This window comes from Neoarius graeffei, chromosome 6, assembly GCF_027579695.1.
Source record: "Neoarius graeffei isolate fNeoGra1 chromosome 6, fNeoGra1.pri, whole genome shotgun sequence".
Classification (NCBI taxonomy): domain Eukaryota; kingdom Metazoa; phylum Chordata; class Actinopteri; order Siluriformes; family Ariidae; genus Neoarius; species Neoarius graeffei.
In genome coordinates this window covers 57,903,166-57,923,834 of record NC_083574.1, presented here as the reverse complement: position 1 = coordinate 57,923,834, position 20,669 = coordinate 57,903,166, and the positions used below count along the sequence as shown (strand labels likewise).

Sequence of the window (20,669 nt, the reverse complement as noted above, 5' to 3'; positions counted from 1 at the left end):
GTGTGGTGCAACAGGAACCATCTGCAGCTCAACACCTCGAAGACCAAGGAGCTGGTCATTGACTTTGGGAGGTCCAGACCAAGGTCACGACCAGTTCTGATCGAGGGAGTCGAGGTGGAGGCTGTGGATTCCTACAAGTACCTCGGGCTGTGGCTGGACAGCAAGCTGGACTGGACTTGCAACACCAAACACTTATACAGGAAGGGACAGAGCAGGCTATACTTCCTTAGGAGGCTGCGGTCCTTTAACATCTGCAGGAAACTCCTGTGGATGTTCTATCAGTCTGTGGTCGCCAGTGTCCTGTTTTACACCGTGGTGTGCTGTGGGGGCAGCACATCCAAGAAGGACACATCCAGGCTGGACAAACTGATCAGGCGGGCTGGCTCTGTGGTCGGCATGAAGCTGGACTCTCTGGTGATGGTGGCAGAGAAGAGATCTATGGACAAACTATTGAACATCATGGATGATGCCAATCACCCTCTGCACACCATCATCAGCAACCAGAGGAGCCTGTTCAGTGACAGAATGCTCCTTCCCAAGTGCAGGATGAACAGACTTGAAAACTCCTTTGTCCCTCACGCTATCAGACTGTACAACTCCTCTCTGGGGGGAGGAGGGGTAACAGGAGGACAGAGGATGGGAAGGAGCAGTAGCCTAGCCTAACAATAAGCAATACCGGACAATGTGCAATATAATGTGCAATATCTCTCCTGCCGCCGCCCCCCCCCCTTTCCCCCTCTCTTCCCCATATCTTATTCTTTTTATATTTGTATATGTAAATTATTTATTTTAATTTATCTAGAAGTTTTCTCTATTTATTTTCTCTGTTTATCTGTAATGATGCTGCTGGAATCTTAATTTCCCTGAGGGAACCCACCCAAAGGGATCAATAAAGTTTTATCTAATCTAATCTTAATACCAGCAACACAGTGCCAATTGTTTTAAATGGGAGACAGACCTGGACTGCAGGCAGGCCAGTTTAGCACCTGGACTCTTTTACTACGGAGCCATGCAGTTTTAATATGTGCAGAAAACAGTTTGGCATTGTCTTGCTGAAAGAAGGAAGGCCTTCCCCGAAAAAGATTTTGTCTGAATGGCAGCATATTGCTTTGAAACATGTATACATCATTCATCATTAATGAAACCTTCCCAGATGTACAAGCTACCCATGTCATGTGCACTAATGCACCTTCATACTATCACAGATGCTGGCTTTTGAACTGTGCAGAGATAACAAGATGGTCCCTCTCCTCTTTAGCCTGGAGGACATGATGTCTAGGATTTCTATAAATAATTTCTAATTTTGATTCGTCAGACCTTAGGACAATTTTCCACTTCTCCTCAGTCCATCATAAAAGAGCTTGGGCCCAGAGAAGGTGGCAGTGTTTCTGGATATTGTGTATATATGGTTTTAACTTGCATTTGTGGATGCAGTAATGAACTGTTTTCACAGATGATGGTTTTCTGAAGTGTTCCTGAGCCCATACAGTGATTTCCACTACAGACACATCTGCTTTTAATATAGTGTCACCTGAGGGCCTGAAGATCACAGTCATCCAATGTCAGTTTTCAGCCTTGTTTCTTGCATACAGAGATTTCTCCAGATTCTCTCAACCTTTCAGTGATATTATGTACCATAGATGATGTGATCCCCAAATTCTTTGCAATTTTACATTGAGGAGCGTTATTCTTAAATTGTTGCACTGTTTGCCCATGCAGTCTTTCACAGAGTGGTGAACCCCTCCCCATCTTTACTTCTGAGAGACTGAGTCTCTCTGAGATGCACTTTTTATACCCAGTCATGTTACTGACCTGTTGCCAGTTAACCAAATTAGGTTTTTTTTTTTAGCATTACACAATTTTGTCAGTCTTTTGTTGCCCCGTCCCAACTTTTTTGAAATATGTTGCTGACATTAAATTCAAAATGAGTATATATTTTTCAAGAAACAACAACATTTCTCAGTTTCAACATTTGATATATTGTCTTTATACTATTTTCAATGAAATGTAGATTTTCCATGTCTTTTAAATCTTCACATTCTGTTATTATTTATGCTTTACACAATGTCCCAACTTTTTTGGAATTGGGGTTGTAGACAGAACTCAGAAATCAAATTATAGGTTACTTTCCATTGTTGCATGAACTAAAAATTCTGAGTTTTTGTAACTGCTCTTATCAAGTATGTCCCACAAATATTTTCAAATCCATCATTACTTAAACTTAACAAGTTACTTTACTTACTTTTTCTAAGGCAATGGGTTTCCGCACTTTTTTTAAATACCGCGTGGGTTTCCTCCGGGTGCTCCGGTTTCCCCCACAGTCCAAAGACATGCAGGTTAGGTTAACTGGTGACTCTAAATTGACCATAGGTGTGAATGTGAGTGTGAATGGTTGTCTGTGTCTATGTGTCGGCCCTGTGATGACCTGGCGACTTGTCCAGGGTGTACCCCGCCTTTCGCCCGTAGTCAGCTGGGATAGGCTCCAGCTTGCCTGCAACCCTGTAGAAGGATAAAGCGGCTAGAGATAATGAGATGAGAAGTCAACTAATCATTTCTTACAGTGTGCTTATGTTTGTGGTTAATTGACAGATTGATTTTTTTTTTCTGGCTTACCTTCCAAATAATCTGTTGGCATGAAGGTGGCATCTGATGGTGGTTTTGGAGACTTGGAAATCCTACTTTTTCTTGTCATTCACCAACAGTGATCCTTGGGGATTTTTTTTTTTTGGCCTCTCTTACCATCCTTCTCACTGTATGTAGGGGCAAAATAAACTGGTATCCTCTTCCAGGCAAATTTGTAACAATTCCAGTTGGTGTCCACTTTTTTATGATTGCCCTAACAGTAGAAATGGGCATTTTCAGACAAGTAGCTATTTTTTTTAATAACCATTCCCTTCCATTCTTTTACAGTTCTGCTCGATACAGAATCTTTGCAGAATGGGAGGTAGTAAATACTTCTCATTATTGTTCAAGTTACTGTTTATGAAATTATTTAATTGGTATTTCTTTACTTGCTTGACACTTGTTCAAAGTGATATACAAAAAATAAATGTGCTACTGTTGTCAGTTGTGTTTTCTTTGCCTTCTACACTTCATACATCTAGAAACCCTTCCATTTCATGTGCAGACCACATCTCTTTCCCCACCATTTTACAATCCATCCATCCATTCATTCATTCTCCATAATCGCTTATCCTGTGTAGTGTCATGGGCAAGCTGGAGCCTATGCCAGCTGACTATGGGCAAGAGGCAAGGTACACCCTGGACAAGTTGCCAGATTACTATAGGGCTGACGCATAGAGTCAAACAAACATTCACTCTCACATTCACACCTATGGTCAATTTAGAGCCACCAATTAACCTAAACTGCACGTCTTTGGACTGCGGGGAAAACCAGAGCATCTGAAGGAAACCCACGCAGACACAAGGAGAACATGCAAACTCTGCACAGAAAGGCCCCCATCAGCCACTGAGCTTGAACCTAGAACCTTCTTGCTGTGAGGTGACAGTACAAACCACTACACCACTCTTCCACCCCATTTTAAAATGAAAATGGAAAAATATAAAGTAATTAAAATGGAGGGTAAGGTGACAAGTTCAACCAATAATGCTTTTACCTACACTTGAATCAATACCTCATCAAGTTTCTGCTTCATTTCATTTACAAGTCCAACATTTACTGACATTTCCATAGGTCATTGGTTCTTGCTAGTTTACCTTACAGGCATGTTCTACAGATTAATCACACCAGGCTGGTCCAAGATGGTTTGGATGAATGGGAATCGTCCACAAGTCTGTGAACTTTTGCCCAGTCAGATGTATGTGACTAATAGCAAGTGAGGCTGGCCCCTGAGGCTGCAACCAAGAATTGAGGATATTATTTATATACACATATATATACAGTGGTCCCCCTCTTGAGAGGCCACTCTCACCAGCGGCCACCCCTCCTTTACGGCCACAATTCCATTGTATTAACTCGTTCTCCATTGAAATTACCCCTCACCAACGGCCACCTCTCTAACGCAGCCAGCAACCCAAGCTGAATGGCAAAATCCCCTTGCCAGCGGGCATGTTTGTGAGCGATAATATGTTAAAATCACGTGCGATGCCGCGGTATTTGGAAAAAAGTTGATCTCGCGGTTTTTTTTTCCTACCCAGATTCCCGTGATGCTTTGCGATCTCGCCGTTATAAACATGGCTGCCAGCGCAAATTTTATCAGTCTTGAAGTGAATTTACTGGCAAACAACAACTCCTATTGAACAAACAACAACAGCGCTGTCAAACTCCAGAAAGAGGAAAGTTCTGACCTTGGAAGAGAAAGTTAAAGTGATTCGGTTGAATGAAAAGGGAGAAAGTTCCAGAAAACTGGCCATTGATTATGATGTCGGCAAGACACAGATAAACAACATTGTCAAAAACAAGGATGCAATCATAAATCAGTGAGAAAATGGTGAAAATGGAGACAGAAAGATTGTTAAGGCCAGATGTTGCTTGTATCCAGATCTCAACAAGGCCATTTTTGACTGGTTTTGTCAAGCACGGAGTAAAAATATTCCTGTTACTGGAAGGATAATACAAGAAAAGGCAACACTTATGTCAGATGAACTTGGATATGATGATTTCAGTGCAAGCAATGGATGTCTACATAGGTTTCAGGCTAGACACAACATCAAAAGTTCTGTTCTAAGTGGCGAAGCTGCTGATGTTAGTGATGCTGTTGTTGATGACTGGAGCAAACGACTTGAAGGACTTTGTGAAGGATATGATGAAAAAGACATATTTAATTGTGATGAGACTGGCTTTTTTTTTAGGACACTCCCATCCAGGTCTCTTGTTGTCAAAGGGGATACTTGTAAGGGAGGAAAACAAGCAAAAGAGAGGATCACTGTGTTACTGTGTGCAAGCGCAAGTGGTGAAAAACTGAAACTTTTAGTGATAGGCAAATCCAAAAACCCAAGAAGCTTTAAGGGCTACCACCACACTTCACTCCGTGTTACATATGAGGCCAACAAGAAGGCCTGGATGACTGGACAGATTTTTGAGAGCTGGCTCAAGAAAGTCAACCAACAGATGAGAGTCCAGAACAGAAAGATCTTGTTGTTCATGGACAACTGTGGTGCCCATCCACATCTCACTTTGTCCAATGTGAAACTTGTATTTTTCCCACCAAATACCACCTCTCAACTTCAACCCATGGATGCAAGTGTTATCCAAGCACGAAAGGTACATTATCGCAAAAAGCTTTTGAGACATGTCTTGATGTTAATGGATGATGTGGATAAAGCTTCAGACATTTCCAGATAAATAACTGTTCTCGATGCCATTCTGTGATTGATAAGTTCATGGGATGCTGTCAAACCTGAAACAATCCAAAAATGTTTTGGGAAGTGTGGATTTGGTCAAGTTAGTCAAGTTATTCCTGACAGTGAGGAACAGTGGGATGAAGAAGATTTGGCTCCTCTTCTTCCTGCAGGCCAATCTATTGTAGATTATGCCAACATGGATGAGGATCTGTGCACAGAAAACAACAATGACAGTGATGACTGGGAAGAAGAGCTCATCAAGTGTGCTTCGGTCTTCACAGCTCAGGATGGTGTTGGTAGTGATGACAGTGATGATGAAACTGTTTCTAATGTCAAAAATATCTCTGTCAAAACTGCCTTTGAACATTCAACAGGTTTATTGGACTATGCATTGCAATCAAACAACCCAGAGTTATTGGACTTAATGAACAATGTGCAGGATGTTTTAAAAAATGACAAACGTAAAGCTGTTCAAAGCAAACAAAGTTGGACTCTTTTTTTCAAATGTGTTGATGTGTCTGATTTGTGATCATTGTTTTTTTTATTCAATTTGGTGAATACCATGAATTGTAAATGCATGTAGTATTGTACATGTTTATGATTAATATTTTTGTTGACAACAGTTCTGGTGCTGTGATACATTTGTGATAAATGATTCAAGTTTTGTTGCATGAAAGTCTGCATTTGTTATGACTTGACATTACAGTCTGTGCTTTATTTTTTCCAATGATATGACAATATAGTGCTTTACAAATAGTTGTATCATTTGTGATGAATGCCTAATTTTTGTTTGTGCATAGTAGTGATGAATGAATAAAAGATTATTGATCGTGAAAGTTGTTAAATTCTTTGAATATTAATGTACCCCTCAAGAGAGGCCACCCCTCTTATGTGGCCACTAAAGTTTCGCAGAAGGGGTGGCCTTATAAGAGGGGGACCACTGTACACATACATACATATATATACACACACACACACACACACACATATATATATATATATACACACACACACACACACACACACACACACACATATATATATACATACATATACACACACACACACACACACACACACACACACGTGTGTATATATATATATATATATATATATATATATATATATATATATATATATATGTGTACACGTGTGTGTGTATATATATATATATATATTTTTTTTTTCTATCCACATTCACTCGATATGAGCAATCACATGCCTTGTCAGCTATCAGCTCATGTACAACTCGATTTCGTGGAATAAATTTTTCATATATATTTTCTATCTACATTCACTGAATATGAGCAATCATATGCTCTGATAGCCTACTACTAGAGTAACCAATCAGCTCATATACCATGAGTAGAGAAAAACAAAATGGCGGAGCATGTTACTGAACCGACCAAAGACAAAATACAAAACTCTATTCAAAAACAAAACCCCCAAAAATAAGGCAACAAAATATGGAATGAAAGTATTTCATCGTAAGAATGTCTTTTTTTCCAAGAATTATTATAGCATTTTCCACAAATCGCTACTGTCATTTATCCATTTGTTTACATTCTAAGCAGAAATAATTTTGTCTGACGTTTTGTATAAAATTATTTATCAAATTTGTAAAAAATAAAACACTTTCTTAAAAATCAGTGGATGTGGATGAAATAAAACAGTTATTCCACTCAATCTCGTCGTGCATGGCTTATAGCTGTCAGGTACGAGGTAGGTGGACGCAAGTGCAGAAGCAGTTATAATAACAGTGATGTTTGTTTACAGTGCACAAATACACACATGGACAAACAGTCCAAAACGGCAGGCTAGATCAAAAACATGAAGCAAGCAAAGGGTCGGGCGAGGCGCAAGCAGGATATCAAAGGCAAAGCGAGAACCAGGAACCCAGAAACACGCTCGGTAATGCGTACTGCCGTATCGTAATACTCTGCAAAGATGGTGCATCAGCGCAGTCCTTAAATAGGTGCACATAGCTCCTTAATTGAGTTCAGGTGTGCATCGTTAATGGTGCGCGTGCTGGAGTCCGCTCGACGTGCGCACAGCCCAAGGCGTGCCTTCAGGTGCACGCGCTGTCATCTCATATTTGTACGAGTTAATCAGGAAGACATGGATTACAGCTTGAAAGTTTCTACACACTCCAATCAACTCAAAAACGTTCAAGTTTAATGGGAAGCATGCTTCAATTACATCATGTTCACAATAATTTTCAGGGGTGCCAATCAAAGTTGCACACATGTTTATGTTGAAAATAATTATTTCTTGAGGGATTTGTTTTTCTCTGAATAAATTTATTTCAATTAAAGGTTGAATTTTTCTCTTTTTTTTCCGTGTGAGATGAAGCTACCAAAAGGTGGATTTTTTCCTCATTCTTTTTACTAATAAAATTTTTACTTTACAAGGGGTGCCAATAATATTGAAGGGCACTGTATGTAATATTGACTGATGGATCAATTCTCATCATATTTTCTCTGCGCATATAGATTAATGTATGGAGGAAGCCAAAGAATGCCATAAACACACAAATATCTGCTGATGCGCTCAACTGTTAAATGCAAAGGGAGATTCATAATGGTAGGTATTGTCAGTCATTTCATGAAAATTATTAGGTGTAGTGAATGCTTTGCATATCCATACAACAACCAACAAATGGTCATTTCATGCTGTCACACCAACACTAAAATCGGTGTCACACTACAATCAACAAAATGCATCGTGTCCTACAAGGATGGCTGCCACAGACTACAACATCTAACACACATGAACTCTGTCTTGTACTCAGTCACCATCATTTTAAATCACAATCCTGGACTTCGTCACGAACACTGGATGAAGAATATGCTCACTCAGACCCACAGTTCTCTGCAAAGAATCTACTCAGTGTATTTTTACTTGATGTTACAACACTTTATAGCTTTATAACACGTGTTGTTATTCTGTTTTTCTGGTCTTTGATTATCATGCCTTGCCTGATTTAGTCTGTTTTGTACAACTGAGTAATTCATGTTTTGTGACTGCAATCTTACCTCATGGGTGTTTTTTTTGTTTTTGTTTTTTTTTTGCCAGCTTTTCAATAAAGCATTCTAACCCACACCTGCCACCATCTCTGCTTCCAGATACAGGTATACTCTTTCCTGATGATGTTCCTATATTATAGGATAATACCCCCATTACATATTTTCTGTATATTCAAGAGTAGTTTGATGAATACTTGGAAGTCAGTGCCTTCTATGGTTTCCCCAATCATTAGATTTAAACATAAATGAAACTTGAAGGGAAATTCTGGAGCATAGACAGAGAAGCACATCCCATCCTTCACCCCTCAAAAGATTTTCTTTTTGAAGAATGGTTCAATATCCCACCATGAACTATGCAGGTCTATGATAGCAATTGAAGAAAGCTTAAGGCTCTTCTGGAGTCCCAGAGCGTAACAAGTTCCTCATACTGATATACTGTTATATTTCTCTGAAATAAATATACCTACCTGAAGCTTTTTTTTTTTAACACCATGCACTAGATGCTAAGCCTTCCAGGATTATATTCTTCCAGTTTCATCAAAGATAGATATTTTGCAGCATGAAAAGTGAGAAACTGAGTTTTCCTTCATAAGCATAAGCACATCCCTAGTATTTAATAAATAACACCAATAATATTCAGATACACTTGATTTTGTGTATGGCAGTGAAGTCATGATAGTCATTAAGTCATGGCAGTCAAGTATAATTATGGATTACATGTGTTCAACACTACAGTACATATCAGTGACTTTCAACACTATGGCAAACCTACCTGTATAGGCAAGACAGTGCTTATCTCCCCAAGTTCTAGATTTGAACCTTGTGGATCAAACTTCACTTCAAATGTCTCTGTCTCACAGTAGGGCAGGTTCTTCACCCTGTCCAACTCTGTGCTAAATCCTGGAAAAGATATGAACCAACCTCTGTATACATTGTTCTGTAAATGTCATAATATCATAAAAAAGACTCAGTTTTTGAGAAAGTACACCCAAAAGCTATAAGTTGCCTGAACCAACCTGTGCTTGCCAGAGAACATCGTTCAGCTCTGAAGGACACTGGGAGAGGCCCAGTGTTTGTCACTTTCACAATGTGAGTAGAGACTGTGTTGTGAATCACATAACCAAAGTCCAGAATATACTCAGGCAAAATAAACCTGTCAGGATGGTATATTATAAAAACATGTGTCTCTTGAATGAAAGCAAGGATCTTTAATAATTTTCTTATGTAAATAAATAAATTAATTCTTCAATATCCCAAAGTTGCTTTACGGGGGGGATGAACAATAAGAGAGGAAGAGAAATGTTCATGGAAGAGATAAGTCTTCAACTGAAATTTGAATGTTGAGAAAGAACAGTCACAGAGAAATTGAGGAAGAGAATTCCAGCATTTGGGGGCAATGGCGCTGAAGCCCCCCCCCCCCAATGGTAAGGACTTTGTAAAGACTTTGCAGGAAGGCCTATGAAGAGTGAAATACAGTAATCTAAATGAGATATAATGAAAGCATGAACCAGAGCTTGTGCATCATATAGTCAGAAGTATGACATGATAGTACCTGCTGAGCTTTCTGCACCACATGCTAGAAATGGATCCAGGTGTTTCACTTTGCACAGATTCTCTTTGGGATTTCTCAATTGATATAGCATGTTCCTTGACTAGGAGCCTCTCAACTTCCATCTGCAGCAGAGCATCATACTGCACACAAACATATACAGTCATGGGGAAAGGAAAGTACACCCTCCTTCAATTCTGTTTTTATTTATCAGGGCCTAAATAATCATTTTGGGGGAAAAAGACACTCCTATAAACAAATAACCTCAGGTTAAAACTAAAAGGAAAAAAAACAGATTTCAATATGTAGTCATTTTCCTCTCAAAATAGACCAACACTGAGAAGCTAGGTGGGAAAAAATAAGTACACTCTTCCTACTTCCACAATTCATATTAAGAGAGTAATTAGCAGCTGGGTGTTACTAATGAAATGCACAAGATAAGATAATCATCAAGAAGTGTGATTACCTCTATAAAAGCTGAACTTTTGGCAGTTTGGTATTCTGGAGCACTCAGGTATGTTTGCATTGTGCCAAGAAGAAAGGACATCAGCCATGACCTCAAAAAAGTATTTGTTGCTGCTCAACAATCTGGGAAGGGTTATAAGGGCATTTCCAAACAATCTGAAAATTTCCATCCTACAGTCAAAAGGACTGTTTCCAAGTAGACAGCTTTGAAGCTAGTTGCCAATCTTCCCAAGAGTGTGCATCCCAGCAAATTCATTCCAAGGTCAGACCATTTATTGCTCAGAGATATAAAAATAAACCTCATGTGAGCTACATTATGTAATCTATACACACAAAATATGTAAGCACAAAAATGTTTACGTTCATGACAACACAATCAGAAAAAGAACCGCCCCTGATGTACAGTCCCTAATCCATCCTGATGCACTACTTCTGGCTGAAGTTCTCATCACTTTGCTCCTGTGAAAAATGGCCCCATATGGACAGCCTAGACTTAGAAGATGGCTCTGGACACTTAATACAAACAGTTTTGCTATGATGGCTTAAGCCTACAATTACCATGATAACTTTAGGACTGTAATTTTCATGAACAGTTGATAACTTCAACAAAATAGACTATATTGAAACTATACTGAATTTCCTGGTTATTCAATTGCACTTTTTGACCATATAGAACACACTTACAGAAGTGAGTTATTTATAATCATACAATCTGTTGTCACCTAATTGAGGATGGGTTCCCTTTTGAGTCTGGTTCCTCTCAAGGTTTCTTTCTCATGTTGTCTCTGGGAGTTTTTCCTTGCCACCTTCACCTCAGGCTTGCTCATTAGGGATAAATATATTAGTTCATATGCTTAAAATCTTTATTTTTTGACAAAGCTGCTTTGTGACAATGTCTATTGTTAAAAGTGCGAAACAAATAAATTGAATTGAAACTGAATTGAAAAACAGACATGAAAATGACATGACAGCACAATAAGGAATAGTATGGCTTTCATGGAAAAGGGGCTAGGAAAAAGCCCATTCTCTCCAAAAAGAATATGGCATGGACCAAGATCAAGAAACACCAATAGACCATGGTGGAGATGTTTGTTTATCATGCACAGCATCATGTTTGGCAAAAACCAAACACAGCATATCATCACAAACACCCCATACCAACTGTCAAGCATGGTAGAGGAAGGGTGATGATTTGAGCTTGTTTTGCATCCACAGGACATGGGAAAATTGCAGCCACTGAGATAACGATGAACTCCACTTTAAACCAGAATATTTTTGAGGCAAATGTGAGGCCATCTGTCCAGCAGCTTAAGCTGGCCTGAAACTGGGTCATGCAAAAGGATAATGATCCCAAGCATACCAGCAATTTGACATCTGAATGGCTAAAGAAGAAAAAACATCAAGCTATTGGGACAGCCAAGTCAAAGTCAACATCTCAATCCCAGTGAGATGCTACAGCAGGAGCTTCAGAATACTGTGCATAAAAAATGCCCTCTAACCTCAATGGACTGAAGCAATGTTGTACCGTAAAGAAGAGTGGGCGAAAATTTCTCCAAAATGATGTTAGAGAATGACTCTTTCAGAAAAAGTTTCTTTCAAGTTACTGTTGCTAAAGGTGGTTCTACAGGTTATTGAATTATAGAATATATATTTTTTCCTACTTGGTTTCTGAATATTGATTTTCTTTATGGGAAAAAATATACATGACCGACTACATAACAGACTACTTATTGAAATCTGTTAGGTGTTTTTGTTGTCAGTTGAGGTTTTTTTAATAGCAGTTGGTGAGGACCACATAATTGTTATTTTGGCACTGATAGATAAACAAATAAAATAATTGAAGGAGGGTGTATTTTATTTTCCCATGACTGTACAAACTGAGAAGCCAAAGACAGCAAATAGAGCAGTCTCGGGGACAGGGGAGTCTTGGGACAGTTTGTATTCCTATAAAGTAATTCAACCAATCAGGTTTTAGATTACATCAGAAGTTAGATGTTGGCCCTTACAGAAACTTACTTCCTTTGGAGCCATGAAATTAGATATTGCAGCAAGGTATGTGCAGTTCAGTATTTTTTTCTCAACCAAAACTTGTCTTTTCTACTTCGCAATTGTGAAATCAAGATTTGTTCAGAATTAAAGTAAGTAGCCTCGTTCCCATATAGTATTATTTATTAAACTTAAATTCTGGGGAAAAACATTTAAGGATTTTTTTTTCTCAAAATTGCCAAAATAATAAAAATAATGACAGAAAAAGGGAAGCCTGAAGGCCAGTATATGTGACAAGCTGAGAAATTAATATTGTGGCAAGAGGGTATAGAAAATACTCTCTAATGCAATATGAACCTGATGCTACTTGCAAAGAATTTCACACAATCTACAAAAACTGAAATCTTGGCTCAAGTCTCCCCGCTCTCCTGTATACACTCATTGTCCATTTTATTAGGAAGACCTACATAAGAACTGAACTGTGAAGTTTGTCTCCAGTGTTCAGAGGTGCACTTACTGTGGGAATGTAGTCCTCTTCACACAGTTCACCAAACCCTGTACTTGGTCTGCTTAGCATGTCCTCTCTTTGAGGTTCACTCTCAACTGCCTCCTTTGCCTCTTTCAACACTGAGCTATATTGTTCTTCATCTAGAAAAAGACACAAAATTACATTTAAAATTTTAAAGCCTGAGGCATTGATTTATAACAGTGTCTGTCATCTATTGCAAAACATGTCATATTAGGAATTATGCTCCTGTACCACTTTAAAATAGTTGCAGGGCAAAGAAATTCTAACCACAACCGCCAATACCATCCCCAATTCATCAAGGCTGATCATGTAATCATTACTACCTCATCCTAGGAGTGTTTAAAAAAGCCTATCCACATTGCTGTTGTCTCCAAGGAATAGCTGTCATTTTGTCCCCATAATTGTGGGATATTTTTACCATTGCATTCTCTAAATTAAAAGAGTCAAATTAGAATGACTGTACAGGTCTAGTTTTACCAGACTTCAGTAGATTCAGAGCCTATTGTCATGCTTCCGGGCTCACCCTCCATCCGCCTCAACCCTCAGGACTCCATTTCCCATAATCCCCCTCATACACCAGTTACTACCATGTGCATTCCGTCAACCAATCCGGAACCACTGCGTAGGAGAGGTTCACCTGAGTTCTGATCACACTCACCTGTACCCTTTTGTTTTTGTTTGTATTTATACCACTTTGTCTGTCTTGTCCTTCACTTCTCGTAAGCCTACTGAACATTATTATATTGATTGTTGCTGTGTGTGTATGCATATGCATATATATATATATATATATATATATATATATATGAATGACCCATTTTGCCTAGTCCTTGTGTTTTGATTGCCCGTCTCTCTTGATTCCCGGTTTCCAGATTATTACCTGTTTTTTTACCACGATTTGTCTAGCCCCGTTACTGTTTTGTAACAATTTCTGATTTCTTGGTTTTGACCTGGCCTGGCTTTTGTACATTGATTTTGAATTGTCCTTCTCTCATTAAAGCCTTGTTTTCATTTTACACCCGCGAGCGTCTGGTTTGTCACAGCCGTGTTACACCTATACTGGTACACTTGGCAGGAGACAAGAATACAACCTGGAATGTTTTGACAGTTCATCACAGGGCACCCATGCACACACTCATTCACAATCAGAGGTGGACAGTAACTAAGTACATTTACTTGAGTCCTGTACTTAAGTACACTTTTTTTTTTGAGTATCTGTATTTTACTTTTTTTTTTTGCTAACTTATGACTAACTTCACTACATTTGAAAAACAAATATAGTACTTTTTACTCCACTACATTTCTATCAAGGTCCTCGTTACCATGAAGTGGTTTTGAAAGTGGATGTCTTTTCTAAAACGTGATTGGTTTTTCATAGGTGACACTGAGACAGACTATCAGTAATCACTAGGGTCAAGTCATGTCCATAGACTGGATAAGATCAATGACTTCTCTGCAGCATTATTTAACATGATCAGTCGATGGCAGAATGGAAGGAGGCAGTTCTTCTGGGGAATGCACACACCCATGGCTTTAGCTAGAACCCATGTTTCAGTTTCCTGAAAGGAATAAAGTCATTTCATTTTAAATGTTTGCTTTGTTTGCCTAAAACGGAACACATCACAGCCTACAAAAACTTGCTGTCTGACCTGCGGAAGCATATTGAGGTATATAAACATTTCATTGCAAGCTTTCTCTTGGAATAAAGTTGTATGTGCTTTTAGAGCTAGCAATGACATTGCAATAGCTATGCAGTCTGGTTAGTCAAATGACTTTCTATGGATTTGCCCGCCAAGTTGCCATAGTCTTGTCCACAGCTAACGTTAACACATAGCTAGTTAGCATGTAAACACGGAGTTACGCTAACATGAATAACGTTAACTATTCTGAAGTGGTTTCAGAAATGTTTGAGCATAATCTCATCTCATCTCATTATCTCTAGCCGCTTTATCCTGTTCTACAGGGTCGCAGGCAAGCTGGAGCCTATCCCAGCTGACTATGGGCGAAAGGTGGGGTACACCCTGGACAAGTCGCCAGGTCATCACAGGGCTTCACTGACTAGCTAGCTTAATATTAAACCACCATGATGCATATTCATATGTGCATGAATATCTTGCCAAATAAACAAAATATAGAAATATTTATTTTCTAGTAGCGTTAGCGACCCAATATGATTTTGAGTTTGAAAAGACTTTGCTAGCATGTCAGGTGGAGCTTCACTGACTAGCTAGCTTAATATTAAACCACCATGATCCATATTCATATGTGCATGAATACATACGTGCGCATGTGCGCGCAAGACCTGTGAGATGGACAGTATTGTATTAGTCACAACAAACTGATGGAATTTTTTGTTTTGATGTCAGATGATGGTCTTTTTTTGGTGTCTTGCTTAAAGCAGTGTTGCTGTTGGGCAGTTATTAAGCTAGAGGTGTGCATCTGGGTTTTAATTAGGTTGGATTGTCATTTTTATTTTCTGAGCAAGCTGCATTTACAGCTATTCCACTGTCTTCCTGATTAACATACACATGCATGTGAGCACACACTGCCAGAGCTGTGTCAGAACATTACCATGCTGCTTTGTAGGGGTGGGGAGGAATGTTACAATTAAAAAAAAGAGAGAAAATGACTGGTTCTTTTTCAGTTCAGTTGTGTTTCATTTTGTAACATTCTACCAGGTGTTTATTCTACAGGTTCTACAAGCTAGTCAGTAGATCCAGTCGGTTGCTTCAGAGGCATTAGGTTTTGTAAGCATTGTGGCAATAATACAACAATGCATTGACCAAAAATGTACTTTTAATACTTAAGTATTTTTAAAAGCAAATACTTCAGTACTTTAACTTAAGTAAAAAAAATTGACTGTACAACTTTCACTTGTATTTGGAGTAACATTTGACCAGTGGGATCTGTACTTTGACTTCAGTAATGAAGTTGGGTACTTTGTCCACCTCTGTTCACAGTTGGATTTAGAATAGCCATTAACCAAAGAACCTAGAAGAAAACCATAAAAACACAGAGAGAAAGCTATGCAGACATTAACTCAAGCCCAGGATCACATCAGTGGCCCTGGAGCCATGAGGTGGAATTACTAACACTGCACCAAAAGAAAATCATTACTGTATTTTCCCATCAATTTAAAGCAACCTTCATCAGAAGAACTATATAAGGTTAGAAGAAAAAGCAACCATTTTAAACTTAAAACACATACTGGTGTGTGCCCTCAACTTTGCCTTCCATGTTCGACAGACATTCTGGACTGTGGATTGACTGCTCATTTTTACACTCTTTTATACTTCTGCTGGATACAGAGTCTTTACAGAATGGGAGATAGTGAAGACTTCCATTTATTTTTCCAATTAATGTTTATTAAATTGTTGTGCTATTTATTTAATTGGTAATTCTTTACTTGCTTGACAGTTGATAAAATTGATGTACAAAAATAATTATATTGCTCTTAGTATATAATTATACTACTGTTGGAGTCAGTTATATTTTCTTTGCTTTCTACACTTCATATAGAAGCCCTTACATTTCATGTGCAAACCACATCTCTTTCTCCACCATTTTACAATGAAAATGGAAAAATATAAAGTAACTAAAATGGAGAGTAAGGTGACAAGTTCAACCAAAAATACTTTTAGCTACACTTGAATCAATAACTCAGGAAGTTTCTGCTCCATTTTTTTGATAAACCCAACATTTACTGACATTTCCCTGGGTCATGGGTTCCTGCAAGTTTAATGTACAGGCATGTTCCACAGATTAATCACACTATTTCACAAATTTCCAGGCTGGTCCAAGATGGCTTTGATGAATGGGAATCGTCCACAAGTCTGCAAACTTCTGCCAGGTCAGATGTGTGATGAACAGCACCATTATGGGTCATTTTAGGCTGGCTCACAATCAGCAAAACTAAAAGGCAAGTGGTGATGGTCTCTGAGATGGCTGTAACTGAAAGCTGAGGATCCTTAACTATATAATATGGAAACAAGTATTTTTCATACGCGCTACATCTGGGGCATGGAGATTCAAAACCATGACATATTTTTCGATATGCCACATGCAAGGAAATCAATGAATTGTTTTGATAAATTTGGGTACTTTTTTGTTTGTGAATGTGTCTATATAATAAAAAGATCACAGATTGGCTTGAAGATATGAAGTTTGTCTTCTCATGTTGAAAAACTCACATTTTTCATTCAAAATATACTGCAGATCTGAGTGACATATTTAAATAATATTGGCAGGCGTTGAGTGGTGTGTCAGATATATTCCATTCAGCTAGCATGATACTGAATGAGTCAAAGACGAGTTCAGTATCATGCTAGCTGAATGGAATATATTTGATCCATCCATTATCTGTAGCCACTTATCCTGTACAGGATCGCAGGCAAGCTGGAGCCTATCCCAGCTGACTATGGGCAAGAGGCAGGGTACACCCTGGACAAGTTGCCAGATCATCACAGGGCTGACACATAGACACAAACAACCATTCACACCTACAGTCAATTTAGAGCCACCAATTAGCCTAACCTGGATGTCTTTGGCCTGTGGGGGAAACCAGAGCACCCAGAGGAAATCCACGCAGACATGGGGAAAACATGCAAACTTAGAAAGGCCCTCACTGGGCTCGAACCCAGGACCTTCTTGCTATGAGGTAACAGTGCTAACCACTAGGGTGCATCAGTTGCCCCCTAAAAATGAAAAGTTCCTCCGATCATGATGCATTTTTGTTTTTATATTCCTTTTGGTTAGAAAACACACTGGGTGAAATATTTTGACAAAATTCAAAAGTTTAATGGTGGCAGCAGGAGTTCAAAGTTATGGAAAAAGCTGCTATTTTATGACTTTTATGACAAAATTTCGATCACTTTTCATGAAACATTATGGCACCTTATAGAGTATACCAAATATCTTAGATACACATTTTTAGTACATATTCTAAATATATTATCAAGCACAGTTTGAGTTTTAGCTGTTCATTGAATCATTGTTCAACTACTTTTAAACAATACAAATGTATTATGAAATCACATTAATGCTTCTCAATCCCTTGCAAAGGTTCTTAACATGATCTCTGGGTCACAAGAAATCAATAAATGGAGTCCAACATTGTGATTCAAACCTTACGCGAAAACAAAATAAGTGTTTTTTGGCAAAAAAATGAACCTTATGGTGCCACCATTAGACTTTTGAATATGGTCAAAACATTTTTACAGGATGCCTTTATTGGTGAAAAGGAACACCCAAACAAAAATGCATGAGATTTTATGAAAGTGAGGGCAACTGATGCACCCTACTAACCACTACACCACCGTGCCGCCCAGCATTTCAAGTGTTATATTTAATTTCATTTATTCTTTAATTTCTTTAGAATTATTCTCTTCTAATTTTAATTTGGCCTCATTTTCTATCAAATTTACTTCAGAAATTAAAGGGTTAATGTCCTGAAAACATTAAAATGGAGTTATCTAATTAGATTTTTTGTTTGTTGTCTGTAGGCTGAGAAGAGTTTAGAGCTGGCTCACTCATTCACTACGTTTACATGCACATAGAGAGAATCGAATTTCTGCCGTTGCTCGACTGAAATCGAAGTTCAAAATGCCATGTATACACCTTAATTCGGCTGAAATTGAACCGAACTTGATTTCTCGGAATCGAGCTACACGACCTAGTTTATGCGATTTCTGCCGAGCTATTTTGTGCATGTATACCCTATCGAGCTAGTTGTCGAGCTACTTCCGGAAGTGATGAGTGACGAGACCACAAGCGGGAAACACAACAGCCTCGGTCGGCATGACAACGAATCATGACAACGGCATGAATCTTTTCTTTTTGTGGCATTGTTTGCACTGTTAAAATTTAGCTCACTTACTGTATCACCAAATACATCTGTACAGCTGTTGCATAGCTGTGAATTGTGTACATAAACAAGTCATTGTATTTGTGTGTGTATATACACACACACACACATGTCCAACATCTGAAGAATGTCAATAAAAACAAAACAACTGAACTTTGTGTGTTTATTAAGACATAAGTTAAATTGTAAGCAAAAAAAATATTTTTTGTAAGCAAAAAATGGACTTTAGAAAAATATTATTGTGCAAAATAAGTTTTCTTACAAAACAGTGGTCTGCGCCGGACAGTTTGTAGCCATAGTCTGTTAGAGCAAGCCGAACAGCTTGAACACGGAACTGCTAGTGTTGCCAGATTGGGGGTTTTAAGTGCATTTTAGCGGATTTGAACATGTTTTGGGCTGGAAAACGTCGGCAGTATCTGGCAACACTATAGCTCTTCTTCATGACGACAACCGGAAGTGTACCAACACGATGGGGCGTGTAGCGCCACGTGTGGCTCGGGTGCACAATGCACCTTGCACAATAGCCCGATTTCACTTGTGCATGTAGGATTGGATTTCTCTGGCACCCCTGCTGGGACCCTTTGCTCGATTACCAACAGCAGCTCGATTTGGACGTGCATGTAAACGTAGTCAGTGTTTAGGACTTCATTGCCAGGATAGAAGGTCATGGCAGTGTATGTTTATGTAGGAAGTGACAGATGAATTAACCAATCACCACCAATCAGCGCAGCAGTGAAGTAACCTTCCAGATGGTATAGCATTCATCAGTAGTGTTAACAAATGCCAACATACGTCATACACATTCTCTTTTCCAGTTTTCGATGTCTTTTGGTAAGTTTTTCTCTTGTAAATATGCATGAAGAATATCTAAGTTTTGGTAGCCTTTCAATTGTTCAACACGTCTTTCTCTTTCCCAGCGAACAAAGAAATACTTCTGCGCATGAACAGCAGAAAACTCTCATTGAATATTCGCATCAGCTCCGATGTGTGATGTCATGTTGTCTTGATAACCATGCAATATTGTAAACCATATTCAACGCTCATTCTCCACTGGGTAGCGTAACGTAATAGGATACGTGATATGCTAACAATATTGCATGCTATCAAACCAGATGAGTGAAACCTACTAGAAAGGAATAGAATACGTTTTATTCCATTGAAAAAGTGTCCTGTATGTATAATAATTTCTGATATTTCACTCTGATGACATCACTCCCAATGTTTGCCCAGTCACTTGACACACATTGACAAAATGGCAAGTCGGTTCAAAATTAAAATTCTTTTGATTAACTTGTGTGTGTGTGTGTGTGTGTGTGTGTGTTCATATAATACAAGGTGGCATGCAGATATGAATTTTCTTTTTGTCACAGTCTGGTCCAGTCCATCCATGCCTGAGTTTGTGGGACTCCCTCGCTGGCTCCAGGCCGGATCTGGGACAGGAATTCAGTCCTGCCTTTCTGAAGGCCATTTTCTCTGAAGCAGTACTCCCACACCCGCTACCACTCCTCTCCCATCAGCCAGGGCCTTTTTAAGAACTGTTTGGAGCCACTCCAGTTGCCAGACTGTCTCCTGTAGACTTTCCTTGCCTCGCTACAGCCTTTTGATATTGTGTCTTCTTGATTCCCCCTGCCTGAATTGTTCCTTGTTTTTTCTTGTCTAGTTTTCTGTCCAGTTTTTTGCCCCTGTTGTACCTGCCTGCTCTGTTGGATTGTGTTTTCGCTTCCTCTGCCTGGCTTTCCCTTGTCCCTGTGTTCTTTGTTTTTTTGTGAAGATTTTTCTGTCCTGTTTTTGTCCCCGACCATGCCTGCCTGCTCCACTGTGTTTTTGCCCTCTTGGCCTGTTCTTTGACCCTGATTTTTGCCTGAGCCCTATTGTACCTCTGCCCTCTACTTTATTAAAGAAGTTTTTCTCTGAACACTGCCTGTTTTGAGTCTGCTCTTGGGTCCT

At 38.9% G+C, this 20,669-nt stretch overlaps 1 protein-coding gene across 1 annotated transcript in view; it reads right to left on the bottom strand.

Moving 5' to 3' along the window:
- Positions 1 to 20,669, bottom strand: part of hydin (HYDIN axonemal central pair apparatus protein) — a 338,453-nt gene that overhangs the window by 154,674 nt on the left and 163,110 nt on the right. The window contains exons 27-30 of the mRNA XM_060923930.1: positions 12,848 to 12,978; positions 9,883 to 10,022; positions 9,347 to 9,483; positions 9,103 to 9,230 (exon numbers count right to left, since the gene is read on the bottom strand). Of these exons, the coding sequence (XP_060779913.1) occupies positions 9,103 to 9,230; positions 9,347 to 9,483; positions 9,883 to 10,022; positions 12,848 to 12,978 (536 nt within the window). The remainder of the gene's footprint in view (positions 1 to 9,102; positions 9,231 to 9,346; positions 9,484 to 9,882; positions 10,023 to 12,847; positions 12,979 to 20,669) is intronic.